Source organism: Xyrauchen texanus, chromosome 3 (assembly GCF_025860055.1).
Source record: "Xyrauchen texanus isolate HMW12.3.18 chromosome 3, RBS_HiC_50CHRs, whole genome shotgun sequence".
NCBI classification, from domain to species: Eukaryota; Metazoa; Chordata; class Actinopteri; order Cypriniformes; family Catostomidae; genus Xyrauchen; species Xyrauchen texanus.
The window spans coordinates 11739894-11760160 of record NC_068278.1 but is presented as its reverse complement, the minus strand read 5'-3'; the positions used below and the strand labels follow the sequence as shown (position 1 = coordinate 11760160).

Here is a 20267-nt window from a genome sequence, read left to right as displayed (position 1 = left end):
ACAGCCTTCACGTTCTGGTTCCCATCCCATTTTAAATGTGGGCAATCAGCATACATTGCAGTGTGGGTCACAGCCCCAGCCGAGAAGGAAGGCTTCATTTGCAGACAGGGGATCAAGTAGAGGAGTCAACCAATGCTCTGGTTCGGGACATGGAGTGGGTGAACAGCACTTGCCGAGTTTGTATACCCCCCCCCCCACGCCTCCCCCTCAGCCAAGAGGCTTCGCAGGGTAGTCGAAAACTACATTTTGTGTTGCACAGCTCTTACAAAAAGAGTTTAAGGAGAATGTTGGCACCAGTTCCCCCAGTGCCTCTCTGTTTGAATTTCCCCTCTCCACCCACTGGGTCAGAAAAGAGAGAGGAGGACAGTTTTCACAAAAACTTGAATGTTACAAAAATAAAAAGATTATCTGTGCATCCAGGCAGTGGCCTGCAGCACCATCAGTGATCACGAGCTAAAGCTGCCCCCTCTCTGCTCACGCAGAAAGTTTGCATGGTATGCAAAGTTCACCCCTCGTTTTATCTACAATAGAATGGGGTTGTCGTCTGCAATTATCTGTAAAACCACCTCTCTTCAACAAGGTGTTAATGTCAACATCGGAGGGGGAGTTGGCTCCGATTTTAGGGGAAGACATAGCTAATTTGCTGAGCAAAAGAGCTATAAGGGTGGTGCCGGCAGAGGACAGCCATCAGGGTTTTTACTCCAGGTGTTTCATCATCCCCAAAAGAGTGGGAGTTCTCTGTCCCATTCTGGATTTGCAGAACTTCAGCAAACTCCTCAGAAGGTACAAATTCAATATGCTCAATTTGTTTGTTCTAGAGACTGGATTACGTCAGTCAATCTGAAAGATGCATATCTTCATATTGGCCTTTACCCGTCACACAGAAAATTCCTAAGGTTTGCTTATCAGGGAGTAGCCTACACATTTTTGACTGTGCCTTTTGGACTGTTATTAGCACCGAGAGTGTTCAGCAAGTGTGTGGAAGCAGCGCTAACGCCGCTGAGATGAACTGATCTCAGAGTGTCTACTTGCCAAGACGATCTACTGCTCTGTCGCGGCAGCAAGCAGAGATGGATATGAAAGTGCTGGTGTCTCATTTAGAGAACATTGTTTTCAAAATAAATGAAACCAAAAAACTCCAATCTGTATCAAGCGCTTCTATCGGAGGAGCTCATTGGATCGATTTGCAGCTGTTTGTCCCTTTTTCAGAGGGAAAATAATAATTCGCATTCAGACGGTGTCTATGCCTGTTGGGTCTGTTGGCCTTGATGTTGTCAGTCATTCCATTGGGACTATTGCGAATGAGAGTTTCAACACTGGATAGCAGCGCAGCACTTGTGTCCTTGCTGTCACTTAAATCGCAGGGTGACCCTGACATCAGAGGGAATGGTTGCTCTTCGTCACTTGAGAATCCCCGCTTTCCTTCAAGGGAGAATCCTTTTGGGGGCAGTTTCTGAGGAATGTGTTGATGACAGAGGTGTCACTCACAGGTTGGGGACTCGCACGATTGCAGAATAGTGAATGAGGTTTGTACATGATTACTACACACGTGCACATAAACTTTCTGGAATTAATGGACAACTGGAATAGCAATGAAGCACTTTACACTTTTCCTTCAAAGCCACCATGTTCTAGTCAGATCAGACAACACAAAAACAGTGGAATACATAAACGGACCAGGGGCACAAAAGCTGATTGTGTGGAGCGGTGTGCGCTTTCATTGTGGGTGACGCACTTTCCGGGAGTGATGAATATGGGGGTGGATCTCCTGTCCAGGGGAATCCTCTGTACAGAGAGTGGAAGCTTCACCCTCAGGTGGTGAGTCAGCTGTGGGAGAATTAAGGGCAAGCTGCCAGAGATCTCTTTACATTGCACAAAAATTCTCATTGCCCTCTGTTCTTCTCTCTGGCTAGAGACTGCTCCTATGGGTGTGGATGCTCTAGCGCATCCTTGGCCATATGTTTCCCCCACTGAGTTTAATCAATCCAACTCTAAGAAGAGTAAGAGAGTATGGTCACTTAGTCATACTGATTGCGCTGTACTGGCTGGGGAAACTGTGGCTGGTAGAAATATTACAACTGCGCCTTGGCCCCTACTGCTGCGCAGGGACTTGCTGCTGCAAGCATGGGAGGAAATATTTCACCCCAACCTGGACCAAGTGGCTCTTTGAGCTTGGCCTGTGAGAGGCTAAATTTGAGTGTCATGGGTTTACCCCAGAGGGATTCGATTCAGTGCATGAGGACTGCCTCAACGCGCTTTGCGTATGATTGGAAATGCAGTGTGTTTGAGTAGTGGTGTGCACACAGACACATTGTTCCATTTTTATGTTCGGTGGCAGACATTTTATGATTTCTTTAGGAACTTTTGGATAAAGGCAGGGCCTTTTCAACCATCAAGGTGTATCTCACTGATATATCAGCATGTCATGTTGGAATTGACTCGAGTACAATAGGTTAACACCCACTTGCTTGCAGGTTTATGTGGGGTGCTCTGTGTTTGAACAGGGTGTCAAAACTACTAGTTCCATCATGGGATCTACCCGTGGTTCTGAGAGCCCTTTCTCGTCCTCCCTTTGAGACAGTTGAAAGTATGGAATTGAAGCTCCTTTCGCTAAAAGCGAGTTAGTGAACTCCATGCTTTGTAGATTTGTACATTGAGAGAACTAAGTAATCAGCTTTTTGTTTCTTGGACTGATTATCGTGAAGGCAGACACATATCACAACAGTGTCTCATCGGGTTGTGGAAGCTATTATATTAAGTTATAACAGTCTGGGGTTTTTACCTCCGGAGGGCTTGAGAGCTCATTCTTCCAGAGGCATGGTTACCTCATGGGTGCTGTTTAAGGGCATTTCAATCAAGGACATTTTTCCCCTCCATCCATTCTTTGCTAATTGAATAGGTGGGTGTACATTGGACACTACAAGTCAGTTGATGGTCTGCTTCGGACAGCATATCTGCAATACAGGAGTTGGCATTATCCCATAGTGAGATACCGAACGATTGTTAGAAAGAGAACTTTAGTTTACTCGTGTAACCCTGGTTTTCTGATAAGAGGAGTGAGGTATCTCACCACACTTCACTTTGCAGTTGCATGGAAAAGAGATATGCAAAGAATGAAGAGACCTGTGGCAGTGTCTTGTATAGGGAGGTGGGGCTCCCTTATCACTGCTGTGATTGTCTGTCAGCTAACAGACGTGCTGTCATTGCTTCCAGTGTTAGATACGCCTGCGGAAATTTCCCATAGTGAGATACCTCACTCCTGTTATCAGAGAAATGTGGTTACATGAGTTGCAGGGGGTGTTTGGGGGAGGGACATACTTATTCTAGAGAGTGTCTGATTGGACAATCTGTGTAGTGTACTGTAAGATGAATTTTTATCTGTTTTCCCAAAAGTGACTTCATAATCACTGTTTAATAACTGATGCTTCTTCCTTTTGTGTTGGTCAGGGTTTTAAGCCCAGCTCAGGTACCGTCCAGGAGCTGAATTTCCGCAGTAATAAGAATGTGTGGGGTTACTTCAGTGTGGCAGCAGCTGGAGGCCTGCATGAGTTTGCTGACTCTCAGTTTGGCCACTGCTTCTCCTGGGGAGAGAACCGAGAGGAGGCCATCTCGTGAGTAATGCCTGCTCCACAACGTCTCTGTTTTAGAGAAAGTGTCCTGTTAGTATGCAGCAGGCCAGCAGCCATTAATACATGACCTTACACCACTACAGACTTGTTTTATGAGAAAGTCTATAGAACATACAGTACTGCTATGAATTATTATTCATTGGTTTTCTATGGGGCCCCTTGGAGGATACGGCAGAATTATTTTTTTCTGACATGAATTTGCATGCACTCGAAATAGTTTGCTGTCCCTCGCAATACATTTACATGGGTTTATGACAGTAACCATGTTTGAACTATTTTAACATAGTTTAACTATGGTATTACTATAGTAATGTTGTGGTAACACTTTAAAATAAGCTTACATTTGTTAACATTAACAACATTAGTTAACGTGAACTAACAATGAATAATACTTTTACAGCATTTATTAAACTTGGTTAATATTAATTTCAACATATACTAAAAAAATTTTAATCAAAAGTTGTATATTTTAACATTAACTGTATTTTTATGAACTAACAATAACAAAGATGAATAAATATTGTAATGTATTCAAGGTGTTGAATTATACCTAATACATTTACTACTAATAGAAGTGCTACCAATATTGTAGACTGTATTAACCATAGTTTTTGGCGAAAAACATGTTTTTACAGAATACAGTATTCTATATCCATATCGTAATAATGGTTTTCCTATAGATTAACCATGCGAGGGAACGCAAAACTTAATGCGATTTCAGAAAAAAAAACCCATCCTGTCCTCTAAGGTGTTCCGTACCATAGTTTTCTAACTGGAGATGCACCGATCCGATACCTGGATTGGTGTCGGCTCCGATACTGAAGCTTTTAGACGGATCAGGTATCGGTCTGACGAGCCCCATCCAAATCCGATACTGTGAGTTAGTCATGTTCGTTAGTGTCAAGTTCAAAAAATGACATAAAAGAACCATTAAAACACAATTAAAGTAGTTCATATGACTCGTGCATTTTATTCAAAGCCACTTGAAGACGTGCAATAGCTCTGTGAATCACAAAAGGCTGTGTTTGATAAGTAAATATATAATATGCACGTGCAGCGCCAGCGCATTGTTGAATGGTGCAGCTCTGTTTACACACACACACACACACACACTCATGGCAATTTTTAGCCTTCACACAGTGCTCAATATTTGAGTGCTACTCACGACAACATCTCAGATTTAGATGCTCAAAAGTTCGGTTCACTTATAATATGCATTTAGAATGGCACTTGAGGTGCTTTTTCTTTTCTTTTTTTTTACCAGATTTTGAATAAGAAGCGAATTAAACTACTGTGAACTTGCCTACAGACACATACAGGACAAAAGTTAAAGGTGCACTGATTGAGATATATTACTATTATTATTATTTGTTTACAAATTATAATAATATTTAAGTTGAATGAATGTTTTCCAAAAAATAACTGAATGAAAAGTGATCTGATGTCTTACAACTAAACTGAACAAAAAGAGATCTGAATCCTTTAAAGTCCAGATAAAAGGACTCTGAATCGGAACAGAAAAAGTGGTATCGGTGCATCCTTAGTTCTAACTTGTCATTTTGGGGTGGGGATCTTTAAGTCAAATCAATGCTACTCTTATCACTACAAAAAGTATTGTGGTGTTACTGTTGTACAGCTGATGGTACTGTGGTACTTTGACATATTGCACTGAATGATAACAAATGCCATCATTTAAATACATATATGTAAATACATACATGTATTTCAAGAATACCATGGAGCATGTCCAAAAACATGATATTATCATGATCAATGTCCAAATAATATGGTGTTTCAGATGTGGTCTCATTGAAGAATCAAGTGCTTACACTCTCTATGGGGATCAACTTACGAATGGCTTGCATATAGTATGTCATAACAAGATATATTATTAATTTAGCTTTGTGTGTTCATAGAAACATGGTGGTGGCTTTGAAGGAGCTGTCCATAAGAGGAGACTTCAGGACTACAGTGGAGTATCTGATAAAGCTTCTTGAGACGGAAAGCTTCCAGCACAACAGCATCGACACAGGCTGGCTGGATAGACTGATCTCAGAAAAGATGCAGGTATAGTCACTTAAGTCATAACCCTTTTTATTCAACTCTCTTGCATATACCTCATCACTCTTCTTGTCATTACAAGTCAAACAATGACCTGTGGCTGCAGTACATTTTAAGTCATATTTCTCTTCTAGTTTATTTAATACATGTTGATCAATTATGCTTTCATTTATTGAAGTTACCATTCGGTTACACTAAAGGAATAAAGGAATAGTTCATCAGTCAAATAAATAAAACAATTGTTTAAATGTTTCTGCAGCTTGCTTTATTTCAGTTAAAATGTCTCTAACTGTGTGTGTAGGCAGAGCGTCCTGACACTATGCTGGGAGTAGTGAGTGGAGCTCTGCACGTGGCTGATGTCAACCTCAGAAACAGTGTGTCCAACTTTCTGCACTCGCTGGAGAGGTAAAAATATAACCGTTTATAACCCAGACTATGTTCGGAATTGCAGCATGCAGTATGGAGTTCTCAGAATGCAGTTTTTCTGTATGTATGGAATACCCAGATGGCCAGGCCCACACACAACTCCTGTGCATGCACACACAAAACTCAGCAGAAAATGCCACAGTATTCTGCAGAATTGGAACACCTGTCGTTCATTAAGAGCTACATATCCCCCACCCCTCCAGTGATAATTAGATTATACTTTTAGCTACCAGTAAGTGTAAAGTGGTCTCAGCCAAGTTTAAAAACACATTTTAGCATGATTAAATCCATTTAGCAGAGATGGGACCAAGTCACACATGTGCAAGTCTCAAGTAAGTCTCAAGTCTTAACCTTCAAGTCTCAAGTAAGTCCCAAGTCTTAACCGTCAAGTCTCAAGTAAGTCCCAAGTATTGTTTTCTTGGGCAGGTCAATTCAAGTCAAGTCACAGGCTATGTCAAGTCCAAGTCAAGTCACCTTATTATTGTAATTTTACCTGCAGAATCTGATCATAATAAAAGTGAAAAGACAAGATATAAGTAACTGTCAGTAAATTACAATACTCATGTTCAGTAAAATACATCATGGAATCAAACAAAATTGTAACTTCATAAAATTATTTATATTTCACTTCTGCCAACAGTGTTTGAAATGTTTTAAATTTTCAACATTGAGTCCATAAAACAAATAACAGCTTAACATCCAACAGACTCCTCTCTGAACACCTCCTCTCTCTCTCTCTCAAACACAGTTATGTACATTAAACTTTGTTACATTTCTCCTCTCACACACTCTCTCTCTCACACACTCTCTCTCTCACACACTCTCTCTCTCACACACTCTCACACACTCTCTCTCTCACACACTCTCTCTCTCACACACTCTCTCTCACACACACTCTCTCTCTCACACACACTCTCTCTCACACACACACTCTCTCTCCCACACACACTCTCTCTCCCACACCCACACTCCCACACACTCTCTCCCCCACACCCACACTCACTCACTCTCGCGCTCACACACTCACTCTCGCGCTCTCACACACCCACACTCACTCACTCACACAGAGTATATCCATAAGCCTATTTTTGCAATGTCTGTGAGTGGTAAACGTTGAGGTACCAGCGCGCGTGAACGTCATGGCAACGTACAAAACAAAGTACTTCGCGCGGGAAACACTTAACTTAAATGCGCATAACTAACGTAAATCAAGCAGGCTAGTATGCAGCATAAGCCACGAAGTGTTGGCGAAATAAAAAATTAATGGACAGATTTTTTTTTCCCAGAAAACTTCTTGCACAAAATAAATTCAAGCACTTTCAAGGACCTGTGTCTATGTATGTTTATTTTCAAGAACTTTCCAGGGCCTTGAATTTTATTTTTCAGATTCACAATCTTTCAAGGATTTCAAGGACCCGTGGGAACCCTGCTATTATTACATTAGCTAACTACCAACTAACCAGATAAAATTAACAAATTGACAAGCACTTACTGGGCAGAATGGCTCTTCAAATGGCGCACGAAATTGGAGGTTGTCATCTGGCTGTCCGCGATCTTAACGTTGCATGTCTTGCAAAGCGCTGTTCGTCTTTTGCCATCTTGATAATAATTTTTGAAGCCGAAAGCGATGACCCTCGGTAACGTTACCCCTCCGGCTGACATGTTGATGTGTTATCTGATCTAAGTGGGCGTGGTGTGCGTAAGGTACGAGAGGGCATGGCTGATGATAGCCTATAGTGTCGTGATCCAGTCATGACAAAACTATTCTCAGCCTGCGCTCCAGCTGGATCAACTTTATTTTTTTTAAATAATTTATATATTTTATATTCAAACTGAAACATGATGTGATTAACACTCAAGTCATTCAAGTCTTCGTGTCTCAAGTCAAGTCAAGTCCCGAGTCTTTAACTTCCAAGTCCGAGTCAAGTCTCAAGTATTTTATTTTTTGTCAAGTCAAGTCACAAGTCATAAAAATAGCAACTCGAGTCGACTCGAGTCCAAGTCACCAAGTCACAAGTCCCCATGTCTGCCATTTAGATCAACAAAATTCCACAGATTTTCTGAAATCAGCGCAGAAAATTTGAAGTCAACAAATTACGTTTGGGCCTCTGGACGTACTACATTTACCAAATGTTGTTGCATGAGATACTGTATCCCACAATGCAATGCACCCGATATGACCTTCCATTTTGAAAGTGATTTAATGAACCAGAAGCAATATCATCCACAATTTTTAACATCTCCTTTATTCATTATTTGATTGGACTTTCAAAGTGTATTATTCAAAATTAGATTAGAAATGCAAATAATACACGTACACTAGATAATTCGACCACGATTAAATTATGGTACATGATACATGACAACAAACATTAAAATATCATCATAAATATATTTAATTTATACCTTGCAAGAAATATGGTTAGTCATCATTTATTTAAAATAAAAATGTACATGTTCATATTCATGCTTTTTTCATGAGTTAATAAACACAATTTTGGTATTAATCTTTGATAAAATGTACATGCCATAAAATCAGTGGACATGCTGACAGTTATTGTTACAGTGAGATTGCTCCTCACTGTTAGGAAAGCATGATGCTGTTATTAAAACGCATTGATGAGCAAAATCCTCTGACATTTTTCAGTGAACTTTAAATAATATGATCAAATTCATATCGAGCTTTATTGGCAAGAGAAACCTAAGTGTACTGTACATTTACAATGCATTATTAGACACAAATATATAGATATAAAACATATTTAATGCTAAAGTTCAGTCTCTACAAGTATACAGTACCTGTCTACATCTCGCTGAACGGACACATCCTTCAGTCTCTATCATGCACACACGCAGGGTCTCTCTTTCGCGGTTCTGCTTTTGAAACTGGTTCAGACGATAGCAGTTGCACATTTACAGGTGATTCAAAGAGAAACAGCAGCTTGCCCATAACTCTCACATGCCTGGTTCACGCAAAGTCTTCATTCTCCTTCCAGTAAATCCGTGTTTGTAATGTACGTGTCACGTGTAATTAAACTTGCACTGCTCCACACAATTCGTTTTTGGGTCACGCTTTATATTAGGTGACCTTAACTACTATGTACTAACATTAAATACATACAAGGCTTTGTATTTACTGTGTAACTACATGATGTTCTGCAAAATTCACATTTGCTGCTACATAGTTTGAGGATTAGAGGTTAGAGTTAGGATTAGGGGTTAGAGTTAGGATTAGGGGTTAGAGTTAGGTTTTGGGGTAAGGGTTGGGTACAGATAACAGTGTAACTACAAATGTAATTAAATGCAAGTATTTTAAATGTAACTACAATGCGACAACATGTTTGTACATAATAAGTTCATTGCATTAAAGGGTTAAGTACATAGAAGTTAAGGCCGCCTAATATAAAGTAGGTTCAGTTTTTGTGCTAGGATATGCAGTCATGTCGCGTGTGTACATCCTAAAAATGTATATATGCCAATTAGCCACAGAAAGTGGGGAAACATATTAGTGAAGTTTCGCCCATTGTACAAAGGTGCCTCTGTTTGTTCCAGGTAGGCAGCATGATCCCCTATTCCTTACCATATGGAGCCAGTAAGGCTAAGTAGCCTGCCAGGAATAACCTTCTCACGAAGGCTCAGGAAGGGGAAAAAACAGATACTGCATTAATTGCTGTTAAATAGAATTTTGGTCATATCATCCACCCCTAGTAAACAGTATGCACTGCACCGTATGCTGTAAGCACTACACTACTTTTCCATATGAAAATAGACTCGTAGGTTCTACTGTCACACAATTTTACATGTCGTTTTTTTGTAAGCACACTATATCATTTTATTGTTTATATTGATCTAAAGTTAAAGGGAAAGTTCTCATCATTTATACTCTCAAGCCATCCCATTCGTGTAACTATCTTTCTTCTGCTGAATACAGACAAATATTTTTAGAAGAATATCTTTAGGTCCATACAATGCAAGTAAATGGTGGCCAGAACTCTGTAGGTCCAGAAAGCACATAAAGGCAGCATAAAAGTAATCCATATGACTCCTGTAGTTTAATCCAAGTCTTCTGAAGAGATATTATTGGTGTGGGTGAGAAACTAGTCTTTTTTTACCGTAAACTGAAAGTGGATGTGGAGATTTATAGTAAAAAAAGGACTTCAATTTGTATTTGTTTCGCACCAACATCTATCATATCTCTTCAGAAGACATGGATTAAACACTGGAGTCGTATAGATTACTTTTATGCTGCCTTTATGTGCTTTTTGGACTTTAAAAGTTCTGGTCACCATTCACTTGCATTGTATGGACCTAAAGAGCCGAGATATTCTTCTAAAAATCTTTTTGTTCAGCAGAAGAAAGTCAGTCATACACATTTTGGATGGCATGAGGGTGAGTAAATAATGAGAGAATATTCTAGGATCAATACAAGGAAAGCTCAGTCACTATGATACTAAAGTTATGTACACATATAATGTTTGGAACAGGGTCTATTTTAATGTTTATCTTCTGGCCCCGTTCACTTCCACTGTAAGATTATGTTTTTAAGTTGGTTATTTTCTCTGGAAATCAACTTGTATGGAATGTGGAAAATTGGTTAACCCCTGATTATGTTCTCGGTTCTTCTGAATTTCTCTTTTTCTCTTGCACTCTCCTGTGTGTCTATAGAGGTCAGGTTTTGCCTGCACACACCCTATTGAACACTGTGGATGTGGAGTTGATCTATGAGGGGACCAAATATGTTCTGAAGGTGACGAGACAGTCACCTAACTCTTACGTGGTCATCATGAATAAATCCTTAGCTGAGGTGGATGTTCATCGGCTGAGCGACGGAGGTCTGCTGCTTTCATACGACGGCAGCAGCTACACCACCTATATGAAGGAGGAGGTTGACAGGTAAACAAAGAGCGGAGAACACAAGAACATTGTCATGAGAGCTGAGAGTATTCATGGTGCTTGTGCCATTTTGAGCACTATCTGGACAGGATTAATTTTCTAAACAGACTCTGGGGTCTAGGAATGTTTGTGTACACATTCACAGAACATCCTCTGGGTAAACTAGTTTAGATAAAATGTGATATTAGATTAAAAATAAAATTAATATAATTAAATATGAAATTAAATACTTGCAATGTTCAGATGTTTTCAAAAGTTGTCATTTAGGTATTCGTTTTATTTTTCTCTCTCTAGGTATCGCATCATTATCGGTAACAAGACGTGTGTTTTTGAGAAAGAGAATGACCCATCACTGCTGCGTTCGCCATCTGCTGGGAAACTAATCCAGTACAATGTGGAGGACGGGGGACATGTGTTTGCTGGACAGTGTTATGCTGAGATAGAGGTGTGTAAGTTGGAAAGACCATAATCAAGCTCGATTCCGAGTATATTTTCCTAGGCTGCTACAAAGTGCACTTCCGAAAAACTTAATCTCCAGATTTGGCAAAGTTTGCCAGGTTTATGAAATCATATATATATATAAATGTAATAAAGTAGTCAGGTTTATGTTATAAAGAAATATAGATATCCAAAGAAACAGTCATTCAAATATGATTTATGGTTTTATATATAAAACTGACAGTTGCATATGACTTTAATGACCATATACACTTTTGGTATACACTAAAGACCTGAGATATGCATTAAAGGGTTAAAGACTATATGCTGATAGTTAAATGTCTAGCATTGCAAACCCAAAGAAACCACAGAGGTTGGTATGCTGTTGTGAAATTTGTTTTGTTTGTTTTGCAGCATTATAAACAACATGTACTGTTTGATGTTTTTATTAGGTGATGAAGATGGTGATGACTCTGATGGCCTCAGAGTCTGGTTGTATTCACTATGTAAAGAGAGCAGGTGCAGTGCTGGAGCCAGGCTGCGTCATCGGCAAATTACAACTGGACGACCCAAGCAGAGTACAGCAGGTACATGCATCATTAAGTATGGTCTACATGGGATGTCAATTCTGGCTAGGTCATTTAAATGAGATTTAGTTATGTAAATGAGTGTGTGTTACAGGCAGAACTGTTTACAGAATCATTGCCCAGTGTTCAGTGTGTGGCTCTGAGGGGAGAGAAGCTTCACAGGGTCTTTCACAGCACTCTGGATCACCTGGTGCACATCATGAATGGCTACTGTCTGCCAGAACCCTTCTTCAGTGCCAAGGTGTGGAAACGCATGGACCTCTCAGTCCTACAAACAAACAAATAAATCAAAGACCAATAAGATAAAGCTTTTGGGTCATATGTATGGAACCAAAAGTGTATATCGGTCTGTTGATGATTTTGGTCTATGAGCACAGAATATTTCAAAGCCATAGCGGCAAAAACCAAGCGAAAATAAGTGAAATGGAAAGCATTACTAGAAATAGAACTCTACTGCTGAAAGTAATATGTCATTATTCCTTTACACAACAGTAAGTTCCAGTCCTCAAATCTGATTGGATAAGTGGAATTTCAAGAGTACTGATATTCATTGATTTGTTCGGTGACTATTTTTGGGGACTGTATTTTGCATTAAAGCAAGTGAATAACTGAACTGTGACTTTTATCTCATTGAATGATGAAAATTCATGCCACACTCTGTAAATAGCTTTTGTGTAAATATCCACAGCCGATTTTCTTCAGCATTTTGTGCTACTCTTGCTGTGAAAAGCTCATAAGGTGTGTGTGTGTGTGTGTGTGTGTGTGTGTGTGTGTGTGTTTTAGCTGAAGGAATGGGTGGAGCGTTTGATGAAGACTCTCAGAGACCCCTCTCTACCCCTGCTGGAGCTTCAGGACATCATGACCAGTGTTTCAGGCCGTATTCCTCCTGCTGTAGAGAAAGCCATCAAGAAAGAAATGGCTCAGTATGCCAGCAACATCACCTCTGTGCTCTGCCAGTTTCCCAGCCAGCAGGTACTACTTTTGGTATTTTGAGTATGTGACGATTTAAAGCTACGAAACTATAGCTCTGTTCCAAGCCCCAGTGGGCTGCCCGACATCGTAGGCACACGCCTGCACATAGGCGTTATCTCTATTTTAGAGTTTTGTGTTATTAGCTTAGCAACATGTGCTAACGCCAAACTACATTCAAATCAGTTTAGAGTTGAGCATCTTGTGTGCTTCACTTAAGGAGTGCTATTAGTGTGGTGCATTATGAGTTGCTGCCACTAAATAGTCTCTACATGTTCACAAAATATCAGATCGCCAATATCCTGGACAGTCATGCGGCCACACTGAACAGGAAATCCGAGAGAGAGGTCTTCTTCATGAACACACAGAGCATTGTGCAACTGGTTCAGAAGTTAGTCATTAAGTAAAAACAAAACTACATATTAACATACAACTACATATACAGACGCCCCACGTATAACTGTTGCCCTCCTGTGTGTTTTTATGTTCTCAGGTACCGCAGTGGCATCAGGGGTCATATGAAGTCAGTGGTGATGGACCTCCTCAGGCAATACTTGCGGGTGGAAGTTCAGTTTCAGCATGGTGTGACCGCCTCTTCTATGACATAAAACCTTAGTTGCAGTGGCTTTAAAATATTTGGACACTTAACCTCTTCAACTCTGGGGCATTTTTGAGCTGCCGCCTTCATTTTTGCGCTCTCAAATTTGAAAGCTCACCATTTACACATACTGTTGACTAATTGCCAAAAATTGGTCTCATCTCGCCTAAATGTAAAAAATTATATAATATTGTATGTTTACAATCTTGTGAAAAAAATAAATAAATCATATGGCAGTAAGTACTACAAAAAAATATTTTCCCGTATCACTTTCAATCACCAAATGACGTTCTGAAATATAGGTGGCGCTCTAACGCATTTTAGTCCTCACAGGTGTGTTTTTCCGTAGACATTCAGTCTAATTTTCAGTTCACGCACCACCCACCACTGTATCATCGAATATCTTGGCCTCTGAGTGGACTAGAAGCTCTAGGTGGCATTAGAAGGCTGAGATCCTCCCCTTTGCAATGATGTGTAACATTTTATCATCCATAGTCAATAACATACATTTCCAATGACTTGTTTAGCATGCTTTTCCTGGTGGGCCGCATATATTTTCCTGGACATCTATGATATAACATTGGATTTTTCACACAAGCAAGATTACAGAAAAGTAAAAACTGACTAATGTTTTAGAAAACTGCCTAAGGTAAAATCAGATATAAAGTTTTTAGCTATTTGGGGCTTATAGCAGCAATGATCTGCGCATAAAAGAGACGTTTGTATTTGATGTCTTATAGAAATCATAATTCACTTTGGGATTATTTTGATAATATTTTGAACTGGTATTACGGAAACAAAAATAAACGGTACAGTCAGAGCTTTCATTTAATATATGGTTTGTTTGTTTATGTACTATTTAAAATACTTATAGATTCATATTAACATTTCTACCACAAAACCTCTATGTGGCGCTGAATTGCGACGCAAATGTTTTCAGCCCTTAATTTTTTTATTTTATGTAACATAAATGCAGAATTGATGGTTATGTATAAATGTTCAGATTCTAAGTTTTCAAATGATTTCCCCATATGTCTGACTTGCATGTATCTTGAGACTAACATTTTAAATGCAAAATTCATCGCAACATTGTGCCCTCTTTTGGACCCGCTGGCGGGTCCGCAGATTTGAAGAGGCTAAACTTATACGTGTATGAATGTTATTGCTTGAAATTGCATTTGAGAACAATATATGAAACCAAGTGGCATTTACTCTAAAAGAAAGATGAGACAATCACACTTTTCAGGTAAAATATTTAACAAAAGAAGTTTAGGTTTTAGATGATAAACATGTACAGTATATAGTTAATGCGCTGAACTACACCTGTGGTTATTCTGCTACAGCACCTTGAGGTGGACTTGAGGGGAATTTCATACATCCGCTAAAAATGACCAGTGAGTTAAAAGTAATTGCATAATGGCTCAGAAATGTTACATTTGTTATGATAAAAGGTCTAGCAAATTGTTTGCAAATTCCACTTGGTTTGATATTTCTGTATCTGTTACTGCTATTAACATTAGTACATTTCTTAAGTGAGACAAGTGTCCAAATACATTTGAGAGCTACTATATCTCTGCTATTTTCATGCACTGTATTTTCTCATTTGACCACTTGATGGCAGTATAATATTTTGGTACTTTCTGCTGTATTGAATAATGTTAACATTTCACTTTCTTTCTGTGGGTGTGTTTGTTATTGGTCAGGTCACTATGACAAATGTGTGTTTGCACTACGAGAGGAAAACAAAGGGGACATGGCCAATGTGCTCAACTACATTTTCTCTCATGCAAAAGTCACAAAGAAGAACTCTCTGGTCACCATGCTCATTGTGAGTTTGTGTGTGTGTGTGTGTGTGTGTGTGTGTGTGTGTGTGTGTGTGTGTGTGTGTGTGTATAAATGTATTAGTTTGTGTGCTTTTAAAAAATGATTACTTATAAGATCACCCATGACTCCAATCCAGTGTTGTTGTTTTTTTTTTATAGTAAATAGTTTGTTCCTTACTTCTCTCTGTAGGATCAGCTGTGTGGGCGAGACCCCACTCTGACTGATGAGCTCATGGCTATCCTCACAGAGCTAACCCAACTAAGCAAGACCACCAATGCCAAGGTGGCACTGCGAGCACGCCAGGTCAGATCACCACACATTTTCACAAACGGAGAGCTCAGAGACTCTGAAACCAAAGAAATCTTTAGACTTCATACACTAATAAGCTCTGTTTCAATAATTTGTGAGCTGCCCACCAAGACAGAGTTGTTAGGCAGCATACTAGGCAGATGCATCCTTTTCACATACTGTAAAGCAATCCCAGAATGTCCATGAATAGAGAGTTAATATGGTCACTTATGAAATTACAATGCATTCAGAAAGTATTGCCTTAATATTTTTTTTCACATTTTGTTGTTGTAGCCTTATGCTAAAATGCTTTAAAAAAAGAAAAAAAAATCATCAATCTATACTTTCATACCCTATAATGACAAAACTCAGATTTTTGATAAATGTACAAATTTATTAAAAAGGAAAAACTGAAATTCACATTGACATAAGTGTTCAGACCCTTTGCTGTGACACTTGAAATTTAGATCAGGTGCATCCCATTTCTCTTGATCATCTTTGAGATGTTTCTACACTTTGATTGGAGACCACTGGTTGCAAATTCAATTGACTGGTTGTGATTTGGAAAGGCACACACATGTCTATACAAGGTCTTGCATCTGAAAATGCAAAAACCCAAGCCATGAGGTCAAAGGAACTGCCTGCAGAGACAGGATTGTGTTAAGGCGCAGATCTGCGGAAGGCTACAAAAATGTTTTGGCTGCATTGAAGGTTCCCAAGAGCACAGTGGCCTCTATAATTCTTAAATGGTAGAAGTTTGGAACAACCAGGATTCTTCCTAGAGCCGTCAGTCCTGCCAAACTGAGCTATCGGGGGAGAAGGATCTTGGTAAGAGAGGTGACCAAGAACCCGATGGTCACACTGGTTGAGCTGCAGAGATCATGTGTGAAGATGGGAGAAACTTCCAGAAGGATTATCATCACTGCAGCACTCCACCGATCTGGGCTTTATGGAAAAGTGGCCAGATGGAAGCCTCTCCTCAATGCAAGACACATTAAAAAGCACCCTTAGATAAAAGACTCTCAGATGGGGAGAAACTAGATTCTCTGGTCGGAAATGAAGATTTAATTGTTAGGCGTCAATTCCAAGTGGTATGTCTGGAGGAAACCAGGCATCGCTCATCACCTGTGCAGTACCATGCCAACAGTGAAGCATGGTGGTGGTAGCATCATGCATTATACCCAAAAGGACTTGAGGCTGTAATCGCTGCCAAAGGTGCTTCAACTAAGGACAGAGTTAAGGGTCTGAATACTTATGTCAATGTGACATTTCAGTTTTTTCTTTTTAATACATTTGCAAAGATTTCAAAAATCTGTTTTTTGCTTTGTCATTATGAGGTATGGAGTGTAGATTGATGTGAAAAAAGTCATTTTAAAGCATTTTCGCATAAGGCTGCAACCTAACAAAATGTGAAAAAATGGAGTCTGAATACTTTCTGAATGTACTGTACCTTGTTAGATGGATGCCTCACTTAGGAACAGAACTGTAGTCTCGAATGAATCATGAATCATTTCTTTTATATTTACATGAATACAAAAAGAATCATGTCATTCTTCTCACAGGTTCTCATTGCCTCTCATCTTCCTTCATATGAGCTACGACACAATCAGGTGGAATCCATCTTCCTGTCTGCAATCGACATGTACGGACATCAGTTCTGCATTGAGAACCTGCAGGTTGGACTTCCTGGATGTTTGTGATTGAGTTGACTGTCCAGCAGATGGCACTATATGCCAGTGTTTTAGTGTTGGACTTTTATAGTCAAATGATTGTCTTTTATCCTTGGTTTTCTCTAGAAACTGATCCTGTCCGAGACCTCCATCTTTGATGTACTGCCAAACTTTTTTTACCATAGTAATCAGGTTGTGAGGATGGCTGCTTTAGAGGTAAGACTGTATCACTTAATAGCACATTGCACAAATCTGAACCAAAGATTTCGTTCCAAAATAAAAAAGATTTTTAATTCAATTTACCGTTAAGTATTTTAAAATATATTAAATGGCACTGTATATACAATGTCATAAATGTATAATAGGTCATATCTTTTTGGATTATAAAAAAATGAAACATTCCTTAAAATTGTGACACTCAAGAAGTAACACGGGAAGAAAAGTGTATAGTTTTTCTTCAATTTTTATACATTTTTGCAAGTAGTTACGTTGACTGCATTTATACACTTTATACATTTAGACAAATCCCAGATTTTGCTAACAAGGTTTCAAAAATGGCAAACCTCATAGAAAATAATTGGAAAATTAAACGGATCATAGTATATTTAGTTAGACCTCTTGTGCTTGACTATCAACATTTTCTGTAGTTTAAAGGGATATTTCACCTAAAAATGTTCATTCTCTCATCATTTACTCAACCACATGCCATCCCAGATGTGTACAACTTTCTTTCTTCTCCAGAACACAAATATTGTTTTAAAGAATATTTCAGCTTTGTTGGTCCATACAATGCAAGTGAATGGTGACTAGAACTTTGAAGCTCCAAAAAGCACATAAAGGCAGCATACAATTAATCCATAAGGCTCCATTGGTTAATTCCATGTCTTCTGAAGTGATCCAGTTGTTATGGTTGAGAACAGACCAAAATGTGACTTTTGATATGGATTTATCCACTGGAGTCATATGGATTACATTTATGCTCTTTTGAGCTTCATAGTTCTGGTCAACATTCACTTGCATTGTATGGACCTACAGAGCTGAGATATTCTTCAATACATTTTCATTTGTATTCAGCAGAAGAAAGTAAGTCATACACATCTGGGATGGCATGAGGGTGAGTAAATGATGAGAGAATTTTCATTTTTGAGTAAACTATTTCTTTAAGAACTCATTTCAATGATCCTTTGTTAAAAAAACAAAACCATTCAATAGTTTTGGCCCTAATTTGCTTTATTATTTGTTTTCTATTATATTTTTATTTGACATTAATATCTCTTGGACATTGAGTTTATGTATGTTAATACAGAAAATATTCAGACTCCTTTTTTTTCTTCACATTTTGTTATGTTGCAGACTTATACTAAAATGCTTTAATTGTTGTTTTTTTTTACATCAATCTACACTCCATACCCCATACTGACAAAGCAAAAACCAGATTTTTGATAACTTTGCAAATGTATTAAAAAGAACACAACATTAAAACCACCTGCCTAATATTGTGGAGGTCCCCCTTGTGCCGCCAAAACAGTTCCTGAGCTGCTATTCTTCTCACCACAATTGTACAGACCGGTTATCTGAGTTACTGTAGACTTTGTCAGTTCAAACCAGTCTGGCCATTCTCTGTTGACCTCTCTCATCAACAAGACATTTCCATATGCAGAACTGCCCGTCACTGGATGTTTTTTGTTCTGGCACAATTCTGCTTAAACTCTAGAGACTGTTGTGTTTGGAGATCAGTAGTTACAGAAATACTCAAATAAGCCCATCTGGCACCAACAATCATGCCATGATCCAAATCACTGAGATGACATTTTTTTTCCCCATTCTGCTGGTTGATGTGAACATGAACTGATGCTCCTGACCCATATCTGCATGATTGTATGCACTGCACTGCTGCCACGCAATTAGCTGATTAGATAATCACATGGATGATTGTTGGTGCCAGAAGGGTTGGTTTGAGTATTTCTGTAACTGCTGATCATCTGGGATTTTCACACACAACAGTCTCTAGAGTTTGCTCAGAATGGTGCTCTAACAGGTTCTTTAATACTCTTTGTAATGAGGAAGCAGAGGCCAGACGAATTTCCACCTTCTCCCGCCTACACACACACACACACACACATACACATACACACACATACAAACACACAGGAAGCACTTTTAATGTGTATATGGTTATATGATCTCTCCTCAGGTGTATGTTCGTAGAGCCTACATCGCTTATGAACTCAACAGCGTCCAGCACCGTCAGCTGAAGGACAACACCTGCATCGTAGAGTTCCAGTTCATGCTGCCCACCTCACACCCCAACAGGTACCTCAGGATGTACCGCAGCCCCGCATTCCTCATCTGTCCCACACACACCCCTCCCCCCGCTGGGAATGTGGAGGAGCTTGTCAAAACACAAATACAAGCAAGCAAGAAAGAGAGAGAGAGAGAGTAAAGAGAAAGGAAAGGTTGAAAAATAAATTAAAAGAGAAAGAAAGAAGGATTATGAAGGAAACAATGAGTGAATAAGGCAAAGTATGTTATATCCATCAGCATCACAAGTAAAGGCTGCTGGCTGTGAGCAACACAAATTCTCCTCCTCTGCGCCACAGGTGTGTATGAAGTAGGATTAGGAAAGCTTTATGTAGTGACACAGAATCTGAATCACAGCGTCAAAGCCCCACTGTTGCAGTTCCTGTTTAAGGTGTCTCACATTTGTGCTGGTCACAAGAAGCACATTGGTTTATTTCAGGTAACACTGCACTGATCAACAAACCAAAGAATGTGACCAGGACATGCTCAGTGATTGTGCTGATTGGCTCCTCTTGCACTTCCCATTCACTTTTCTGCTGCTTTATGCTTGTGAACTGATTCAGTTTACCCTGCTCTGATGCAT

General features: G+C 39.3%; 1 protein-coding gene across 7 annotated transcripts in view; it reads left to right on the top strand.

Moving 5' to 3' along the window:
• Positions 1-20267, top strand: part of acaca (acetyl-CoA carboxylase alpha) — an 88373-nt gene that overhangs the window by 27665 nt on the left and 40441 nt on the right. For all 7 annotated transcript variants that reach the window (XM_052097608.1, XM_052097625.1, XM_052097618.1 and 4 more), the window contains exons 13-27: positions 3448-3611; positions 5546-5696; positions 5992-6095; positions 10782-11009; positions 11304-11454; positions 11900-12034; positions 12129-12275; positions 12818-13006; positions 13294-13394; positions 13497-13585; positions 15305-15429; positions 15615-15728; positions 17276-17389; positions 17510-17599; positions 19578-19696. In XM_052097608.1, coding sequence (XP_051953568.1) covers positions 3448-3611; positions 5546-5696; positions 5992-6095; positions 10782-11009; positions 11304-11454; positions 11900-12034; positions 12129-12275; positions 12818-13006; positions 13294-13394; positions 13497-13585; positions 15305-15429; positions 15615-15728; positions 17276-17389; positions 17510-17599; positions 19578-19696 — 2021 coding nt within the window. The remainder of the gene's footprint in view (positions 1-3447; positions 3612-5545; positions 5697-5991; positions 6096-10781; positions 11010-11303; positions 11455-11899; positions 12035-12128; positions 12276-12817; positions 13007-13293; positions 13395-13496; positions 13586-15304; positions 15430-15614; positions 15729-17275; positions 17390-17509; positions 17600-19577; positions 19697-20267) is intronic.